Source organism: Aristolochia californica, unplaced genomic scaffold (genome assembly GCF_029961685.1).
Source record: "Aristolochia californica isolate CCGP_79_NKW_82.1479 unplaced genomic scaffold, dmAriCali1.0.hap1 SCAF_11, whole genome shotgun sequence".
NCBI lineage: Eukaryota > Viridiplantae > Streptophyta > Magnoliopsida > Piperales > Aristolochiaceae > Aristolochia > Aristolochia californica.
In genome coordinates, this window is record NW_027181782.1 from 3,446,388 (window position 1) to 3,467,876 (window position 21,489).

Consider the following 21,489-nt stretch of genomic DNA (forward strand, 5'->3'; position numbering starts at 1 on the left):
CTAAAAATTTTCATGTAATTTCCTAGTAAGGCACTAATAGAATTTTCTTTGAAGTTTTATTGGAAATGTGTATCCTAGGAGAAACATTTCTAGTTTTTCCTTGGATATAAATTTCTAACCAGGGGCACCCTTAGTTTTGAAGGTAAGTCCCTTGACGAATAAGGTTTTAGTTTCCTCACTTTCATAAATGAGGAATTTACCATTTAATTAATCTTCGATGTAACTAAAAATTTTCATGTAATTTCCTAGTAAGGCACTAATAGAATTTTCTTTGAAGTTTTATTGGAAATGTGTATCCTAGGAGAAACATTTCTAGTTTTTCCTTAGATATAAATTTCTAACCAGGGGCACCCTTAGTTTTGAAGGTAAGTCCCTTGACGAATAAGGTTTTAGTTTCCTCACTTTCATAAATGAGGAATTTACCATTTAATTGATCTTCGATGTAATGGACACCCTTGTTCATGATCCATTCTACTAACGTTCCCTTATTGTCTTCTTTCCAATTTATGAATTATGAATGAGTTGGATTATTTCTTTTTTCTCCCGTTGATCCTCTACACTTAAATTTACTTGATTTCATGTATTACTAATATCTTTGTAATTGCTTGCCTTACTCATGGTTTCAAATGCTAGTCATTTTTCTATCCGCTGTAACAGAAAAGTAACAGAACTTGCCGGCTTAAAAAAATAGCAAAACCGAGGGCTATACTAATGATCATATCCCTCTGTTGGAAAATATGGCCATTCGGGGAAATACCGAATTCTCAAATGCAATAATATATAACTCAAACAATTTTACTGACTAGAGAATATATAGAGAACATATAACTATCATGACTAGAGAAAATTTTTTGTTTTGTTTTGCTGATCTAAACTGTTATTATGATTCGTATGAATGAAGGTTGGTCTAAGAGAATTTTGTGTTAGAGTTAGTCTGATATGTTAAGGCAAGGGAAGCAAGCCAAGCAAACAGCTTTTAAATTGGCAGTAATGATCAAGAGCCGCATCTCTGAGTTCCATAACCAGGACACTATTGAAAAACCTGCTTTGATTTGTAAACTTGTTTGATTAGTGAAAATGTTTGGCACAAAGAATTTTTGCCTATGGAGTGTGAACTTTTATGCGTATATTGGGATGTTGTTCTTTGCATTTTGCACATACATTGGATGAAAGAACTTTTATGCTTAAGAAAAACTAAAAAAATTCATAATTATTTTTTAAAGTTAGAAAATATCTTTAATCTACAACAAAAGGTTTTAATAAAATTAAAATGAATTTTTACTAATTAATATATAAATTTAATATGTTATTATAATAAATAGAAGGTAATAAAACATTTGCAGATAAATAACAATTTTCAAAACGAAAATAATTTTTTTAAAATATTTTTAAATATCTTTTATAATTAATGAAAGGTGTTAAATAGATTAGAATATGATTTTTAATTAGTAAAAATAAAATTTTATTTTATTAAATGAATAGAAAGTAATAAACATGTACCGAAAAATAAGATTTTTAAAAACATAATCATTTTTTCCTAAATATTTAAATTTAAAATATCTTAAATAAAAAATTAAATATGTTAAATAGATTAAATATGAACTGTTATTAGTGAATAACTAATTTTAAATTTTTATTTCAATAAATAGAAGGTAACAAAACATGTTTTTTTTAAAAAAAAATTAAAAATGTATTAAATCAATAACATAGGTATTAATTAGATTTGAAGATGCTTTTTTAATATTTTATATACAAATTTAATATTTTATTTCAATTATTTGAAGGTAATGAAACGTATTCCGACAAATATGATTTTATAAAAGTTAAATTTAAATTTTATATGTTATTACAGTTAATAGAAGGTAATAAAATATTTACCGATAAATAAGATTTTTAAAAACGAAAATATTTTTTAATTATTTTTAAAAAAATAAAATATATTTTATCAATAATGAAAGGTGTTAATTAGATTAGATATGATTTTTAATTAGTTAATATACAAATTTTACATTTTATTAAAATAAATAGAAGGTAATAAAATATATACGGACAAATACGATATTTAAAACTTAAAAAAATCCAAATTTTTTAAATTTTAAATTTTCTTAATTACAAAATAAAATATATTAATAATTTAAAATATGAATTGTTATTAGTGAAAATTTAAATTTAAATTTTATTACAATAAATAGAAGGTAATAAAAAGTTTATTGACAAATAAGATTTTTAAAAATTAAAATAATATTTTAAAATTTTAAAATATCCTAAATCGATAATCAAAGAAGAATCAGATTTGAAGATGCTTTTTCTAATAATTAATTAATATACTAATTCCATTGTCAGATGAAATAATAGAAGACAGCGTTCTTTATAGGCAGAACTCCAAAGTCTGCAGAGGTGGCTGAGCGCCACGGTCAATTTCCGGGGGGATGGTGACCATTGTCTCCGGGAGAAGGTGGGGGATGACCTGGGTCATCCCGAAGGATCCTAAAAGGAAGATAGCTCCCAAGCCAGCTGCGGCCTCCGCTACCAAATCTCACTTCGGTTTCGTTCTCGGAACCAGCGGAGGCGCCCCAAAACAAGCATGGCCACCAGCACCATTGAAGAGTCCTCCATTGTCAGATGAAATAACAGAAGAGAAAGCGTTCTTGATAGGCGGAACTCCGAAGTAATCCATGTTAGTCAAATTCGCAATTCAAAGTCTAATAGCGTGTTTCATTTACTGTTGCGACGTTTAAACAAAGCTGTCGCCTCTAATCGTCCAGAGTTAAATATTTGAGTTGATCCGTACTGAATCAGTTGAATAATTGATATTACAATCACAAGCTGTCAGAAGATCGATGAAGGAACTTTAAGGTCTTGTTCTTGTTTTCAAATGTCAAAACCCTGTAATTAAAAGGGGTTTCAGTTTCTAATATTACAACAGCTATCACTTCAAGTTTGTTCTTGAGCATAGTTTCTTCTTATGACAACCCCAAATGGCATTTTTGTAATTATGTAATGCTTTTGGAAAGTATCTTTGTTTTCATATTCTTCTACAAGAGTGAGTTTTTTTGTGGTCTGGGTGCTTGTTGGTTGAGCCAGAAAATACTGGTTATTTTTGCATGTACCCAGAAGGGTTGAAGACGCCTAAAGCGAGGCAGGTGCTATTGGGACGGGTGGATCTCTAACGAATCATGCAAACTTACAGAAAAGTAGTTATTGGAAGATATGATGTAATTAGGGTGTCATTGATGTAATTAGTTTATGTTTTTTGTCTCTTCTTTACTCTTACTAGGATGAAGTGTATAATTATAATATAAAACTTTTATCAGTTATAAATAGAGCTTAAGGGAGAGGGTTTTGATTAAGTCCATAACTTCATTCGTTCTCTCTTTTTCTCTTCAGTGGGTGTTTTTTTTCTTTCTCCATGATGTAATTCATGGACTCCAAAAAATCAACATAGTATCAGAACATTGATTTTCATGACTCATAGTTATGAATTCCAAACTTGTTATTGCTCATGGATGATCAATTTGTTGTGATCATCGTTGTTCTCTTGCTGCTGTGTACGAGGGCCGATCTTCCGCACATCTGTTGCTTTTTGGATTGAAGTCGGTGATCATTTGTTCTTGGATTACCTCGTGAAGTAATTACTACACCCATGTTGATTGTTGGTATATTTCGCACCAGATTATTTTTCTGCCGTGGTTCTGATTTACTAGGACCAAGGTTGATTAAAACACCCTTTTTTCATATACTAGTGTGAAACATATAAAACACTATCTCAGCTATCCAATCATGATCAACTGCTATCTCAACTATTAACATAAACGCCATCACGACCTGTGTGTCTTTGTCCTCAAGATGCATATTAACATAAACTTCTTACGCGGTTTCTCAACATAACAAGTAATAAAAAAAAAATAGGGAAGACGAAGACCTTCTACTGGTTCAGAAAATGAAAATTAAAAGATTCAAAGTTCGAAACTACGTGAGACTTAGACTCAGTCGTCATCAGAAAGGAACGCATTTGTTTGAACCGAACGATTATTAGGAGCCTGATTGCCGTCTCGTGCTGGAACGTTGGTATAAAAAATCTCGGACGAGGCGAGCCGCTACCTATATAACTGGGCACTGGCTTTACTCGTTCCCAAAGAAATGGAGGGTCGTGTAGGTAACTTAATCATGGTTCTTGTGTTTGGGTTTCTGCTGATAGGCAGTGAATCTCGCCCACTCCCTGAAGCTAGCAGTGGGCATTTTGATCTCGGAACTGGAAGAGAGCTTTGCAGTTTTTCGCCTCTGGAAACGACAGGAGTGATCCTGCGCTCTGACCCTGTCCAACAAAATCCTTCTCCCCAGGGCAATGGACATTTTCATAATCCCTAGTCGGTGGGAGGAAAGCATGGTTTTACCGAAGTCTGTAAGTGTTAATTCTTTGTAGATACCGACGTTTGTTTAGGATTCTATTTGTGTTCATTTGAAATGGATTCATGTGAGAGAGGAAGACGGATTCGCTGTTTCATAAAAATAACGATTTTTTTTTATTTTTTTATCGACTGCTGTTGAAATAGTTTTTCGAGAATGTGTTTCGTTTCAAGTTTCACGTATCTCCCAGATGATCACGAGGAGCTGAAATGTTCTGTATAACTTCAATTTTAATTCAAATGTAGCACTGGGACTGTTATCACAGAAAGCATTTGGATTCCTGTAATTCGTGAATGTGCAATAACGCAAAACAAAGAAAATAATCTATTAATTGGTTTCTCTCCAGAATCTTCAGGCAGTGGTGGTAATTACGACAAGAATGCAAAACTTTATACTCTTTTCTTCAGAGATGAATTTTCACATCCTTTATAATTTAACCCTCAATTTCCCAATTTGAACTGTCCCAAGTGAAAAGGATTAAAAAAATTCACCACACAAAGGGGTGTCATGCTTTCATTAATTTATAAGGGTGATATCCCAATTACAAGAATTTACAAGAGATTTGATTTGTGCAGACAAGGAATGATTTGGCTTAATTTGCTCCTGTAATGGAGGGACAAAGTCCTCTGCATGGAAGGCCCTAAACAGGACAATAATCCTTAATTGATTGAGAATCAATCTCTTAAGGCAGTATCATCAACAGCCCCCCGCAAGTTAAGCGTCAGATTAGGACAGACGTGTAGCTTGAATCAAAAAAACTGAAATAGTGGCCGAGAAACGCTTTTGGTGAAGATATCCGCAACCTGTAAGTGAGAGGGCATATAGTGAGTGCAAATTTTTCCAGCAACAACAAGTTCACGCAGAAAGTGAATGTCTAGCTCAACATGTTTTGCCCGCTTATGGACAACAGGGTTGGAGCTCAAGAAAAGAGCGATTTTGTTATCGCATAAGAGAAGTGGCTGCTTGGGAATGGAAACTTTGAGATCTCGAAGAAGATGGGTGAGCCAGAGAAGTTCGGCGGCCGTGAGAGCAAGAGCACGATATTCAGACTCACAGCTGGAACGAGAAATTGTAGGTTGCTTCTTGGCACTCCAGGAGACTAAGTTGTCACCAAGGTAAATAGAGTAACCCGAGATGAAGCAGTGAGTGTCATAACATTCGACCCAGTCAGCATCAGAATAAGCAACTAAAGATCTAGGAAGGATAAACCATAATGGAGAGTGCCTTCGACATACTGAAGAATACGTTTAACAGCAAGGAAGTGGTCAGCAGTGGGAGAGTGTAGAAATTGACTCACTGAGTTGACAGCAAGAGCAATATCGGGATGCGTGATGGTCAAATATTGAAGATCACCAACAAGAGAGCAGAAAAGGGTAGGATCCGAAAAAATCTAACCATCAGAGGATAGATGCTGAGAAACCACCATAAGAGTGTGCACATGCTTGCTGTCAAGTAAATGGGCCTGGGCAAGAATGTCGCGCGCATATTTCAGCTGACTGAGAAATAGTACATCAGCGGTGGGTGTAGCTTCAAGACCAAGGAAGTAGCTGAGGGAACCCAAGTCCTTTGTAGCAAACTCAGAATGGAGCTTGCTAGCAAAGCTATCCAAGAGAGAGGGGTTGTTGCCCGTAATAATAATATCATCGACATATAATAACAATAAAGGATGTCCGAGTGCCGATAAAAGACGAAGAGCAAAGGGTCAGCCCGACTGCAAAGAAAGCCAAGATGTGTAAGGAAAGAGCTGAACCGCTGAAACCAAGCTCGAGGGGCTTGCTTGAGGCCATAGAGAGCTTTCTGAAGCTTGCAAACATGATCAGGAAAGCGAGGATCAATATACCCGCGCGGTTGTTCCATATAGACATGTTCATTAAGATGGTCATTGAGGAAAACATTTTTGACATCCAATTGACGAAGAGCCCATCGATTAGTAACAACAATGAAGAGTACAACCCGAATAGTCGTACCTTTGATGACAGGACTGAAGGTATCAGTGTAGTCAAGACCTGGTACTTGGGTAAACCCCTTGGCGACAAGATGAACTTTGAACAGCTCAACAGTCCCATTAGGCAAATATTTGGTACGAAAGACCCATTTGGAACCCACAATATTGGTGTCAGCAGGGTGAGGGACCAAAGTCCAAGTATGATTATCCAGCAAAGCTCGAACTTCTTCATCCATAGCAGCAAGCTAGGCCGGATTCTTGGCAGCAGATTTGAACCCTTTAGGCTCAGTGGATGTCAGAAGTGCAGATAGAAGGCCAACAAATCCAGAAAAGGTAAGATCAGTCGAGTGACGAGGTTTAAAAATATCGGCGTTGGCGCGTGTGACCATGGGGTGAGATCCCAATAGAATAGCAACAAATCAATAGGAGGCAGGGCAGTGGACCCAGATGGAGGAAGATCGGCAAATGGTAGTGGCGGTCCTATAAGGGGATTAGGTGCTTGCAAAAACTCATCCTCAAGATCAGTACAAATATCATATGAGCGGGAGCCGAAGGGAGTAATATGCGGGGAATGGGACACCAGAGGAGATGGGGGCATGTTGGAAGAAGATGAACGGGGTTGCAGGAAATTGGAAAATTGGAGAGTGGATAGGGGTTGAGCCCGGGAAGATGATAAGGACGGAAAATGGGTTTCATCAAACTGTGCATGTCTAATGATGTATATCCTAGAGGTGATGGGATCAAGACAAAGAAAACCCTTATACGAAGAGCTATATCCCAGAAAAAGACAAGCAAGACTACACGGAGAAAATTTATTAGGCATATAATCATGTAAACATGGAAAAACACGACAACCAAAGGGATGAAAATTTCCATAATTTGGAGAAAGACCATAAAGGAGTTCAATGGGGACTTACCTCCGAGAAGTGGTGTGGGCAAGCGGTTGATGATGTAGGCAGTAGTGTTAAAGGCGTCGACCCAGAAGTGAGGAGACATGTGAGAGTGGAAGAGGAGAGCCAAACCAGTTTCAGTTATATGACTGTGTTAGCATTCGGCCAGACTGTTCTGAGCAGGGGTATATGGACAAGAGAGCTGATGATGAATTCCAGAAGTGCGAAGATGGTATTGAAAATGATTACTAGTAAATTCGGCACTACCATCACTTTGAAAACTTTTTATACGAGCGGAATATTGGTTTTCCACAAAATTTTGAAATTGAAGAAAGACATCGTAGAAGTCAGATTTCAATTTCAACGGATAGAGCCAAGTAAACCGAGAATAATCATCAATGAACAGAACATAGTAAACAAACCCCAATTTGGAAGTAACAGGTGAAGGACCCCAAATATCGCAATGAATTAAATTTAAAACATGATATGACCGTTTTTCATTGTGAAAATAAGGTAAGCGATGACTTTTAGAAAGTTGGTAGGTATCACATAATTTCGGAGATGGTAATAAAGAAGTAAGATGAAGTTGGTCATTTTTATTCAAGTAAGAAAGTACGGAATGATGATCATGTCCTAAACGAGCAGGTCATAAATCATATGAGGCATGCAAAGATTTATTTTTCAGAACAGAAAGAAAGGTTGTGTGGCCATGCTCTAGCACATATAGGCCTCCATCACGTTTACCGATTGCCACCATCCTTTTCGTTTGGCGATTCTGAATAGTAAAAAGATCATTAGTAAATGTAACAGATAAAGGAAAATCATGCGTTAATTTACTAATGGACAACAAATTTTTGGTAAGACGGGAAACAACCAAAACATCTAATAATTTAAGATCAGAAGGTGGAGAAAAATAACCAGTGTGAGTAATGGGGAGAGACACACCATTCCCGAAAATTACCCGATCCTTACCAGTATAAGTGATAGATTGATCAAGGGAGGTGTGGGCCGGGGTCATGTGAGCTGAGGCACCTGTGTCGACGAACCAGTCTGAAGGGCAATTTTCGGACATGGAGCATGACAAATTAAAGGCTTCGACTAAATGCGCCGAATCATCATGCCGAGAATACCTTTTCCTACAATGGTCGGCCCCTGGCCATGACCGTGGTTGGAGAAGAGACTCTGCCCGTGGCTGGAATGACTGCCAAGGGAGTTTCCGCGGTCGCTATTCTGGCGGGACGAGCCACCGAAGCGCTAGGAGGAGGTGCGGTTGGCAGTGAAGGCTGCGGTGGAGGTCGTCGGCGCCGAAGACTCGAGCAATTTCTGAAATATTTCAAAACTTTTCGCACGAGAGACAATGTCGCCGAAACAGGGGAGGGGGTTTGGGCCATTTGGGCAGAGGAGAAGCCGAAAAACTCCGAGCCGAGACCTCAAAGGAACCAATGTGCCTTGTCTGTGTCATAAATGGGACGACCGATGGAGTGAAGTTGGTCGCACAAGGCTTTGAATGCGCGAGCGTAAGCTGTAACAGATCAATTTCCCCTTTTCATCAGTTGCAAATCATCCTAAAGAAGAATTTCGCGAGCTTTGGAGCGATGGCTGAAAGTATTCTCCAAGGCAAGCCAGACCTCGCGAGGTGTGGAGAGGCTGACGATTTCAGCCATAGCCTCGTCGGACAGAGACAAGGGAAGCAGACTGAGGAGACGTTGGTCAGTATATTTCCATGCCAGATGTTTTGGGTTGGGAGTCTGATTAGTAGGAGGGTCGAACAGGGGTGGTGGCACAAGAGTGCTTTCCACATGGCCTAGTAAGCTTTGGCTATCGAGAAGGGGAAGAAGTTGACTCTTCCATAGAAGATAGTTGGAAGGCGACAGTTTGATAGTGACCATGTGAATCATGGTGTTTAGAGGAAGACGATCAGAAGTGAGATCATGTTAATCCAAGAAGAACTCTGATACCATGAAAAGGTTTAAAAAAATTCACCACACAATGGGGTGCCATGCTTTCATTAATTTATAGGGGTGATATCCCAATTACAAGAATTTATACGAGATTTGATTTGTGCATACAAGGAATAATTTGGCTTAATTTGCTCCTATAATGGAGGGTCAAAGTCCTCTGCAAGGAAGGCCCTAAACAAGGCAATAATCCTTAAGGCAGTATCTTCAACACCAAGAAGTTGCAAGGCAATGTTATTTCCCAGATGGACGAATCTGATCGTCAAAAATTTCTATGGAGCCTTTTGATAGTTGAAGCTTATAGGCAACCTTTCCTCCCCCTCAACTCCTCCCCTCCCTTCCTCCTCACTTTTTCTCCCTTTCTTGATAAACCAGATCACCAGTGGTGAGGTCAGCTTAATGGTACTTCTTGTCTTACTGAAGCTTCATGCGTTGTTGGGCAAGTACAAGATGATATTTGATAAGCTTCAGAATGTGGTCACGATCTACAAGCACTTCATCCAAAGAGGCAAGAGTGGTAGTACCAGAGCTGTTTTTGAGAGGAGCAACGAGAGAAGCACAATAACCGATTTAAATCAATTTATCAAATCAAAGAAAGAGAGAATATTTGATGATAGAGTTTGATTTCATATAATTTCCAATGCATAAAGTATCAACTTTTCATGCAAATTATCATAACATAATCGATCTTGATCAATACAAACCAAACTTGCAAACCGAGTGAAAAATAAGCATTATCATAACATCTTCTAAACCAAGAGATATATCCTTCAAAGCTTCTATACAAAAACCATCATCTCTTAATCCATTTCCAGAAATCAAATACTCAAAAACCATGTCATTAAAGGAGATAAAGAATAAAGATAAAAAAATTATCTTGTCGGTGTCTTGGTACCTTGCTTCATGAGTAGTTTACACGAAGCTTGATCATCAAAACAACTTAAGTACCATCTTAACATGGGGATCCTAAATCCTTTGCTCTAATACCTTATTGGATTTAGAATCCTATGACAAGGTCCTCGACCAAGGTGGTGAGAGAGGAGAGGAAGAATAAAAGGAGAAGAAAAGAGAGGAAGAAAGGAGGAAAGATAAAGAAGAGAGACGGCTAAAGAGAGATGGAAAGAGTATTAGGGAGAAGAGAAAAGTTTAGGGACGAATTTGAGAGAGAAGAGGGGAGACTTGAAACAATTAAAACAGAGTCCCTTGCTATGGTGTTTTTCCTGGTTCTCCAAAGTGGGTCTTTGAAGGCCGCCTAAGAGAGACAACATCTATAGTTGCAGGCTTAAGCACAATGGATGCAATGGTGGAAGATGGAGCTGGTAGGAGTGGATCAGGGTGTAGTAGTGCCAATTTTTGCTCTTGCACTAAGGCATGGTTGATAGCCTCGATGAATGTTTTGGGCTGGAATACTCTTACCTCAGTGGTCATCTATTGCTTCAAGGACCCCAATAAGGCTTCCAACCTTGATATGCTCTATCCTTTGAATGCTTCACAATGCATTCAAATTTTGATTGACACTCGATAGAATTGATCTACCTCAATTTGGAAAATAGAGAATCAAAATCTTGGTATTGGGTAGACATGAATCGGACATAGAAAGTTTAAACGAAGCTCAACCAAGAGAGAAAGGGATTGGCTCGATTGTGCTATTGAGACCAACACTGAGCATCCCATTCAAGACGGATTTGACGTCTCTATTTCATGATAAGTGAATAAATGCTTGGCCATATAGGCCCATTTGACGAGACCCTGCTCTCTTTCCCCAGGTAATCTATTTTATGTTCAAACTGACCCCCAAAAATTAATATGTTCACTAGGTTCTATCAGTAAAATTCGTCAAGTTGAACTAGTTGTTTTAACCCATCTCCATTTTCTTCAAAAGAATACTGGATCATTTCTACATGTCTATAGTCATGTCTGTTGAAGATACTGTTAAAGATACGTTGCCTAGATTCAAGGCTATTGAAGATATGTCGCCTTGATTCAAGGCTCCATTTTTGTATATTCCGTCGAGGATAATTAGCCCTGATTACAGGCTAATTCTTTGTATAATTTCTGTTTCAGATTGATTGTAATATTTTGTATATGGCATTGTAAAGATCATAAATTCATCATCAACACCAACTTCGAGGTGTGGTGGTTTTTATCAAATCTTCTCATGGTATCAGAGCAGGCGTTCTACCCTATCTCTGTCGAGCGATTCTAAAAAAAATTTCTTTCTCCGCCGAGCTTCACTACCCCTTTATTTTTTTCGCGGCGTCACTGTTCATCGCCTCTGTCATCGTCGCCGTTGAAGGAAGACGACAACTTCACTTTCTTGGCGGTGCATCCCGTCATTGTTCATCTCCTTTGTTCGTCATCTGCTCTCTGTCGTTTGACGCGAACCAACAGTCAGAGACATTATCTCTGTTGTCGTTCGTCTTTCACTCGTCGCCGCTTGCCATCGCAATCTGCCATCGATCGCTGTCCGATTGCCGTTTGTCGGTCTCTCCTCCACCAGTTTATTTTTGGCTTTAGTGCTTCTCGCTTCGGTCTTTACAGAAGACGTCGTCGTGCCTCCTAGTGAGTTAGCTATCGTCCCTTCGGGACCCTTCTTCGCCTTCGGACTGAAGCCCAACTTTTTCTAGTTTATCTCTTTGATCAAAGTCAAAGTCAAAGCTCCAAAAAAAAAATCACTCTGCGTCTCTCGTGGTTTCTGAATCTTCTTCTCATCTTCTCCCTTTTAACACTCTAATCCACATGATCACCATCAAGCTTTCTTCCTCTAATTATCTTTTCTGGAAATGCCAATTTCTTCCTCTCGAGATTCAAGAACTGTTAGCTTACGTCAATGGTACTCTTGTCCCGCCACCTCGATTTGAATCAGCCACCTCTACCACACTCAACCCCACATTTCTTGCATGGAAATCAGCCGATCAACGGCTTCTCTATTTACTGCTCTCCTCTCTCACCGAGGAAGCCATGGTTGCTGTTGTTGGCCTCTTCACTGCCCGTGATGTCTGGGTCGCATTGGAGAATACCTTCAACCATCATTAGAAAGCCCGTGAACTACAACTCAAGGACGATTTACAACTGATGAAATGTGGCACCAAACCAGTTGCTGAGTACGCTCGTACTTTTAAGGTCCTCTGTGACCAGCTCCATGCCATTGCTAGACCTGTCAAGGACATTGACAAAGTGCACTGGTTCCTTCGTGGCCTCAACACTGAGTTTTCCAGTTTTTCTACAGCTCTGATGGCTCTCACCACTCTCCCTTGTTTTGCAGATTTAGTTTCTAAAGTAGAAAGTTTTGAGTTGTTCCAGCGGTCCCTTGAGTCTCATGCCACCACTGCGGCGTTCATAACCACTAATCGCAGTCGTACCAATACCCATGGAACTTCCTCTGCTTCCCGTGGTAACCACCCAGGTCATACTCATTCCCACGGCCGCAACTCTACCAACCGAGGACACACCCACTCTGGTCAGGGTCGTCGTCCACCTGTTGCAAAATTTGTGGCATGGAGGGTCATTATGCTGATCGTTGCAATCAACAGTATGCTCAGGCTGACTCCTCGGCTAATCTTGCTGAAGCCTTCAACACATCTTGTTCTCTCTCTGGATCCGAGGCTGCTGACTGGTTTTTGGACACTAGGGCTTTCGCCCATATGACCACCGATCCATCTACTTTGGATCAGTCAAAAAATTACACGGGTAAGGACTCTGTGATCGTAGGAAACGGTGCATATCTACCCATTACCCACACTGGTACCTTTTCTCTTATTCCAAATATTCACTTATTAGATGTCTTGGTTGTTCCTCATCTCACAAAAAATCTTCTTTCAATTAGTAAGTTAACTTTTGATTTTCCCCTCTCTGTTATATTTAATAATACTTTTTTCACTATCCAGAATCGTCAAACAGGAAGTGTGGTGGCAACCGGTAAAAGAGATGGAGGGTTTTATGTGCTGGAGTGCGGCAACTCTGCTTTTCTTTCTGTTCTTCAAAATAAATCTATGCGTGCTTCATATGATTTATGGCATGCTCGTCTTGGTCATGTGAATCACTCTGTTATTTCCTTTTTAAATAAAAATTGACATCTTTCTCTTACGTCTTTATTGCTTTCTCCCAAACTATGTAGTTCCTGCCAACCTTCTAAAAATCATCGTTTGCCTTATTCTCAAAATGAATGCAGGTCGTCTCATGTGTTAGAACTCATTCATTGCGATCTTTGGGGTCCTTCCCCAGCCAAATCAACTTTGGGTTTTCTCTACTATGTCATTTTTATTGATGATTATTCCTGATTCACCTGGCTTTATCCTCTGAAATTTAAATTTGATTTCTTTGATATTTTTCTTCAATTTCAAAAATTTGTGGAAACCCAACATTCCACTCGTATCAAGATTTTCCAAAGTGATGGTGGAGCCGAATTTACTAGTAATTGTTTCAAAGCCCATCTATATTCTTCTAGCATTCATCATCAACTCTCTTGCCCATATACTCCTGCTCAAAACGGTCGGGCTGAAAGAAAACATCGTCATCTGACTGAGACTGGCTTAGCACTTCTCTTCCACTCTCATCTTCCTTCTCACTTCTGGGTTGACGCTTTCAATATTACAACTTATATCATCAACCGGTTGCCCACTCTGCTTCTTGGAGGTAAGTCACCTTTTGACCTTTTATACGGCTACTCTCCGAATTATGAAAATTTTCATCCTTTCGGCTGTCGTGTTTATCCTTGCTTGTGTGATTATATGCCTCACAAACTTTCTCCCCGCAATGTTCCTTGCATTTTCTTAGGTTATAGTCCCTCTCACAAAGGGTTTCGTTGTCTTGATCATCTCACCTCTCGGCTATATATCACCCATCATACTCAAGTTGATGAAACTCACTTTCCTACAATCCCTAGCTCCCAGGCCCAACCACTCTCTTCTCTTCACATATCCAATTTCTTGGAACCACGTCTTCAACATATTGAGCCACACACCCCTTCGCCTCCTCCACATTCCCCGCACATTCCTCGATCCAACTCCTCCCTGTGTAATATTTGTTCTAACCCTTTGGATGAGTCTGTGCAGGTTGATAATCCTCTTGCAGGTGCTTCTTTGCCACCCTTGGCCTCTAGTCCGCCTTCTATTGAGACTGCTACTCATCCGCCTTCTCCCTTGGACTCTCATCCTATGATTACCTGAAGTAAAGCTGGTATTTTCAAGCCTCGTCATCTAGCGCATCTCAGTGTCTTGGGCTCTTTTGGACTTATTCCGGTTCTTCTTACTTCCACTGAGCCCAAAGGATTCAAATCTGCTGCTAAGAATCCTGATTAGCTTGCTGCCACGGATGAAGAAGTTCAAGCTTTGCAACAAAATGACACTTGGATTTTAGTTCCTCGTCTTGTCAATACCAACATAGTGGACTCTAAATGGGTGTTTCACACTAAATATTTTCCGTATGGTTCTGTTGAGCGTCTCAAAGCTCACCTTGTTGCCAAAGGTTATACTCAGGTACCTGGTATCGATTACACTGACACTTTCAGTCCTGTTGTCAAAGCTATCACTGTCTGTGTTGTACTTTCTCTTGCTGTTACCAATAAATGGCCTCTTCGGCAACTTGATGTCAAAAATGCCTTCCTCAATGGCAATCTTACTGAACATGTTTATATGGAACAGCCTCCTGGGTATATTGATCCTCACTTTCCCACTCATGTTTGTCTGTTAAAGAAAGCTCTTTATGGCCTCAAGCAAGCACCTCGTGCCTGGTTTCAGCGTTTCAGCTCCTTTCTTCTCACGCTTGGGTTTTCTTGCAGCCGCGCCGACACCTCTCTCTTTGTCTTTCATCAACACTCTAGCCTTATATATTTGCTTCTTTATGTTGATGACATTATTGTTACTGGCAACAATCCATCTTTGCTTGACAACTTTACTCATAAGCTTCATTCTGAGTTTGCTACCAAGGATTTGGGCTCCCTCAGTTACTTTCTTGGTCTCGAAGCTTCGCCCACTTCTGATGGTCTATTTATCAATCAGTTAAAATATGCTCGAGATATTCTCACTCTCGCTCAGTTGCTCGACAAAAAACCTGTTCACACTCCCATGGTTATTTCCCAATACTTGTCTGTTGATGGTTCTCCTTTCTCTGATCCTACTCTCTATCGGTCTCTGGTTGGTGTCCTTCAGTATTTGACCATTTCGCGCCCAGATATTGCTCATGTTGTTAATTCTGTTAGCCAATTTTTGCACACCCCTACTGAAGATCATTTTCTTGCTGTTAAGCGTATTTTTCGCTATGTTAAGGGCACTCTCCATTTTGGGCTAATTTTTCGTCCATCCACTATTCCCAGTGCTCTAGTCGCTTATTCGGATGCTGACTGGGCTAGCTGCCCCGATACTCGTCGTTCCACATCAGGCTACTCCATTTATCTTGGTAACAATCTCGTTTCTTGGAGTGCAAAGAAGCAACCTACTGTCTCCCGCTCTAGTTGTGAATCTGAGTATCACACCCTAGCTATGACCACTGCTGAACTTCTTTGGCTTACGCATCTTTTGCATGATCTCAAAGTCCCAGTTCCACAGCCGCCCCTGCTCTTATGCGACGACAAAAGTGCTATCTTCTTAAGTTCCAATCCTGTTTCCCACAAGCAGGCCAACCATGTTGAATTAGATTACCATTTTCTTCGGGAACTTGTTGTCGCTGGCAAACTTCGCACCCAATTTGTGCCCTCTCACCTATAGGTTGTTGTCATCTTCACCAAAAGTGTTCCTCGACCTCTTTTTGAATTTTTTCGATTCAAGTTTCACGTTCGTTCCAATCCGACGCTCAGCTTGCGGATACTGTTAAAGATACGTCACCTTGATTCAAGGCTATTGAAGATATGTCGCCTTGATTCAAGGCTCCATTTTTGTATATTCCGTTGAGGATAATTAGCACTGATTACAGGCTAATTCTTTGTATAATTTCCATTTCAGATTGATTGAAATATTCTGTATATGGCATTGTAAATATTATAAATTCATCATCAACACCACATTCAAGTGTGGTGGTTTTTATCAAATCTTCTCAATGTCCATCCCTAAGAATTGATCTACTTTCGCCTCTTTAATATTCAGGTTTGAATTTCTTTTTTTATTCATCTGGTTTATACTCTTTCCGTATTCTTCCATCCATGCCACCGTTAAAAGCCAAAAGAATATTAACCTTACAAGCTCTCTTCCCTATTTAGGTGGCACAGTTACGTATGTATCAGACACGGTTTCTCAACAATCGTAGTTATTAAGAAACAGGGACGACGAATATCTTCCATGTTCCTGCCTCACAAAATCATAATTTAATGATTTTACAGTTTCAGAGTCTGTACGAGACTTACTCTGTCATCTCAGAAAGTACACATTTGTTTGAAACCAGGAACGAGAGAGTTTGGATTTAAGCAGGTTAGAACTTGAAATTATCATCTTTCAGCTATCAAATTTACACCTTGTCGCTTCTCAGGTTACAAACAGAGGCAGACCTTGTAAAGATCTATAAGTCTTTTAGCTTTCTCAGTCTTAGGAGCGAGAGGTCCTAAAATACTAGTTTGGCCGAAAGAAGAAATACTGAGACTGGCATGAGTTGGATCGTCCACCGGACGCCGAAAACCCAATCTCCTAGAGACGAAAGCCTGTACATAGATATGGGAACCAGAAAGCTTAAAGCCCTGAAATTATTCCAAACCATTATTGGTTGGTTTGTTTCAGTTATATAAACCCGATATCAATTGCTTTCAGCAATTGTCTTCATGATTTTTACCGATTCAGAGTAATTCAAGTCGGTTCACTTCTGATTTAGTCATTTCACCCACAAGCGAAAAGCCCAACTGCAATAACATCTACTACTCGGGAAATGTAGAGATTTTATCAGAGAAAAGATTCAGAGGACGTCATCTCGGTCATCTCGATGTTCTGCTTTCTCCAGTTCAGAAATGGGCAGTTCCTCCTTGGAAGGATAGAGCAGATAGTGCTGGAAAATGAAGAGAAGGTCGAAAAATACTACTTCCTGCAAAAGACTGCAAATTTTTACTACTCAATGATGGATGCTGCTTGGATATGCAGCTCAAATAATGAAAGGTATTGAGTTATGTACCAGGGAAAGAAGGGTCTTTCCTATATTGCCATAGAAGTTCACAAATGTAGCTGCAGGAAACAGCAGAAACAGAAAGAAAATTATGATATGCTGACTTGCTTCAGAAAAAGAAAAAAAAAATTAAGCACCCATTTTGATTGACTTCAAGAAGCAAGATTGTTAATAAATTAACTCTTAAGTTTTTACTTTTAACAGGAAAAAGAAAAAAGAAACGAAGAACTTTCAAGCTTGGGTAGAATGAGAGGGAAACTAACATTGATCTATAGATTGCACAGTCATCTGTGCAAAGTTGGTTAAAGCCCCAGATAAATCCAATAAGATATTGCCAATACTCCAACCTTTCGTGCTTTTCCTCCTGAAATTCATGAAGGCCTGAAGAAAATACAAGTTAATCTAAGGTTAATGGCAATTAAGCAACTGCAACTACCTGTAGTTTGTGTTTTCTGGGAGCTCCCTTCGAAGGAGCAGTTAAACAAGTTCAAGTTTTCAAATTTTGTAGCAAAGAGACATTAATCATAGTGATGAAACGTTTCTTAAATTCTGAGGAATACAAAACATCCAGGAATAGAATCCTTGGCGATCATGATGAAATGAAGCACTAGGGAAAACATTTTCAGACAGAACTCCGCAAAATTTTTACTTCTGGGGAAAAAATTCCACCATGGAAAACAACTTCGTCCAACAAAATGATTCAGATCAGGGAATCAAAAACACCTTTAGTTAGTAGCATTTAATACAATTTCACAATGACTCCAAAATAAATGAAATGAAACTGAGACCTGGGGAATGTATTTGATGGCTGTCATAATGACTTGGATTGTGCTGCAACAAATAAGAGCAAGTCAAGATCAAATCGCCATAACTATAACATGTTCTTGATCCTGATAAAATAAAAGGGTAAAATGGAAAGAAAATTAAAGGATGTCTGCAGTAGCAGAGAAGCATTTACTTGAAAACATTGACAAGCCAAAGCCATTTATGATCCGCCCATGCTATGCATGTGCAGATTATAGCAGAGATCCACACAATAGAAGTTAGAGCAATGCAGGTATTTGAAACATTTTGCCTTCCTCTCTGCAACATGAACATGAACAGTTAAATTAAAAGCTAGAATAACAAGAATTTGGTCACACTTAGAAGAGATGAAATGACCGAAAATGAAGGAAAAGTCACTCACCTCATAGATGAGAACTTGGTACAAGGTAGTTGCTGTAAGCAAAACAGCATGAATTGAGAAGGCAACATCGTTGGCTGCCACTGGAATCATCTGGTAGAAAGAATGGGAACTAAAGAACAATCAGATTCAATACTTCATGAAGTTCAACAATGACTCGAATGCTCATATGTTTTCTCATGAAAAGAGAAGCCAGAACAGAGGTTGAGAGGACTGCATGCAGAAGCCAAAAAGGCTAGAAAACTAATTTTTTAATCAAAATAACCAGAAGAACTGAAAGAGAAGATCACCTCTTTATAACCATATTTGTCTCTATACTGACTCTGAATAACAGGACTGAAGAAGAGAGCCGCGTTATAAATAAGGTATGAGGAGTGTTTTGTCATGTTCAGAACCAAGAAATCGAAGTTCAATCCAACGACGCTGTAGAAGACAAAGAAGACCCAGAAATCCAGAATCTAAGTGAGCAGAAACACAAAAAAGCATGAAGAGAAAAGAGCTGCCAACCCCATCATTACCTTTTTCTCCTATAATTGAGAATGACTTGAGGATAGAAACTGAAAGACCAGGCCATGAAAGCAACCCAGCCCAGCACTAGATATGCAATCTCGAGAGGGAGAGAATTCCATGAAGCCATCTCATACGAAGGTTGTATCGGAGAGAGCTGGTCAGTCAATTAGAACGGACGAGAGCCTGCCTGTAATAGTAGCCGATGGAAAAGTGCTCCAGAAACAACAGAGTGAAAGGCAAAAGAGAAGCGGAAATATGTCATAAGTGCATTGAAGAGAAAGGGGAAAGTGTTGGCGATATGGAAGGAATTTGTGAAAATCTGATTACCTTTCTCTCAGGATAGTCGATTTGAGGTCTTGTTACGAAAAGGCTGTTACAAGAAAATTCATCCCTCTTGGATCTTGCAAGACTCGTGGGAAATACAAGCAAGCATCTGGATGCTATCCTGGACAAGTTCGCCAAAGAGTTTCATCTCAAGCGTAGGAATCGAGGTCTGCGGTCTGCATCTCACACAGAGTCTTTAATACTAGCAGTGTTGAAGTAATTGTTTCTTGTGAATTTTACTATATTACCTATTTTTTACAAATATTGACATAAATAACTAACTTTCAAACTTAATAGAAAAAATATCCGCCCCATCAGCACACGAAAGGTTTAATGCCATGTCACTTGACCATCTAATCACCGTGTTATCCTCTACATAGGATGACATGTCTAGGGGTAGCATCAAATTGAGCCGGTTTGCGAGCCACTCGAGTTAGGCTTGGTTCCGACTCAGTTCAATTTGATTTATCTAGATCTCGAGTTCGAGATCCGGATAAGGCTCGTTTAAGTTAATGAGCCGAGATCAATCGAACCATGGTTCGGTTCGAAAGCTCGCAAACCAGCTCGATAACTTAACCAGGGCCAAGGATTCGAGGAGTCGGGAGACAGGACTTAGGGAGCTCTGAGCAAGAGCGAGTGGGAGGTCGATTTTGACTTCGTTTCTTCCACTTTCGTTCTCTTGGCGGGAATCAAGGGAACAGAGAATGACATTCGTCAGGCGGTAATTCAGCGAAAATGCGGGGGATTTCGTCTTCTTATTCTTCTTTCTCCTTCTTCGATTTCTTCCTCTCTGATCTTCTTCCTCTTCGATTTCTTCCTTCGAACTTCTTCCTCGCTGACGGAAGTGACGGAAAGAGGTAAGTTGTTTTATTCTTAATCTTCTAGGTTTTTTTTCATCACCGACCTAACACTGATTTTTTTTTTTCATTTTTATCTTCTGTATTCCATTATTTATCTTCGATCGGACGAATGCCTCATGCTGATGTTGTTTTAGGATATCCTTCCTACTTATTTCTCAAAGGTAATCTCATTCTGTCCTACTGTTAATTTTTATGTTTTTAGCTCTTACCGTTCTGTTGTGTTTTACATTTAAATGTTTTGTATTAATGTTTTAACTCACCACCCCTAGCTCCTTGGAGGCACTTTGCGTTTTTCCTTCACCTTTTCCCCTCAAATTAAAAGGTTCAGAGAGCTCTGTTTGAAGCAAAGATCCTATAAAGGTTTCTGTAAGAAACTCTCCCTTTTGTCCGAATTTTCCTTTTATTCTTGGTATCAGATTTATTCCTTACTTCACAAAAGAAACTCTCCCTTCTATTAGTTTTATTGGTAATTAGAAAAATATATTTATATTATGAAACAGCCAGCCAACCGGTTTTTCTCTCTTCCACTTTTTCTTTCTTTGTTAATTTCCCACATATTTTGGATTTTGAGTCTTCTCATGGTAAGATTAGATATATCTTTTATTTTCTTCTCATTGTTTTGTCTTCCATGTTTATATATTTCCTCTAATCCAATTTTGGTTTTCAATTTGATAAAAGTAGCATATGTTTTAGCATTGCCTTAATGGCCTGCATTGCAGTATTACCTGAGAGTGGATTATGTCTGCTAGTATTCCTTTTTATTTTTGAAAAAATAATCTGCTATAGAAATGCCTAGCATGTGTTTCTTCCACCTTTTTCATGTTTAGTCTTGAAATTGATTTTCATAGTTTGCCACTTTCTGCCATATTGGAGTTCTTTCCTTCATATTTATTTTCTGAAATTAACAGTTGATGGGATAGAAGAAGGTTCAAAAAGTTTATTTTTGTACTCAAACTTGTCAAGAGGGAGATTTGCTTTAGGTCTTTAAATTGTGAGAAATGAGATTATGGACATAACTAGCTTTGTTAGTTTCCCACACTTCCTTGTTGCCTGTTGGTAGTTGTATGAGTTTTCTCCATACGGCCACAAACTTAGCATAAGGTTTGTTCATGGGTTTTCTCAAAAATCAAGATTTAGGATAGTGTGCACTTAGGAATTTGCACTAGGAAGAATAACTAGCAGTTTTTAGTACTGATCGGTCTTTTGTATCTATCCAGTTCAATTGGGGCTTATTCCCAGTTTGCATGGAACTACTAATGTTGTTTGGATTGCTTTTTTTTTCTTTATGTTTTTAATTTGTAATTATTTTTTTTTTTTTTAGAATTAAGAATGT

General features: G+C 38.9%; 1 protein-coding gene across 1 annotated transcript; it reads right to left on the bottom strand.

Moving 5' to 3' along the window:
• Positions 1–16,613: 16,613 nt before the first annotated feature.
• Positions 16,614–19,436, bottom strand: LOC137944624 (cystinosin homolog). The gene is made up of 9 exons (XM_068790324.1): positions 19,300–19,436; positions 18,981–19,159; positions 18,753–18,885; positions 18,466–18,555; positions 18,238–18,362; positions 18,068–18,110; positions 17,543–17,660; positions 17,289–17,338; positions 16,614–17,201 (listed from the first exon to the last, which is right to left on the bottom strand). The coding sequence occupies exons 2-9, from the start codon at positions 19,097–19,099 to the stop codon at positions 17,076–17,078; spliced, it is 804 nt and encodes a 267-aa protein (XP_068646425.1). The 5' UTR covers positions 19,100–19,159; positions 19,300–19,436; the 3' UTR covers positions 16,614–17,075.
• Positions 19,437–21,489: the final 2,053 nt, after the last annotated feature.

Coding starts and splice junctions, on each gene's coding strand:
- LOC137944624 (XM_068790324.1), bottom strand. CDS start 19,099: ATGGCTTCATGGAATTCTCTCCCTCTCGAGATTGCATATCTAGTGCTG. Junction 18,886..18,980: donor CTCAATTATAGGAGAAAAAG/GTAATGATGGGG, acceptor TGTCTTCTACAG/CGTCGTTGGATTGAACTTCG. Junction 18,556..18,752: donor ACAAATATGGTTATAAAGAG/GTGATCTTCTCT, acceptor TCTTTCTACCAG/ATGATTCCAGTGGCAGCCAA.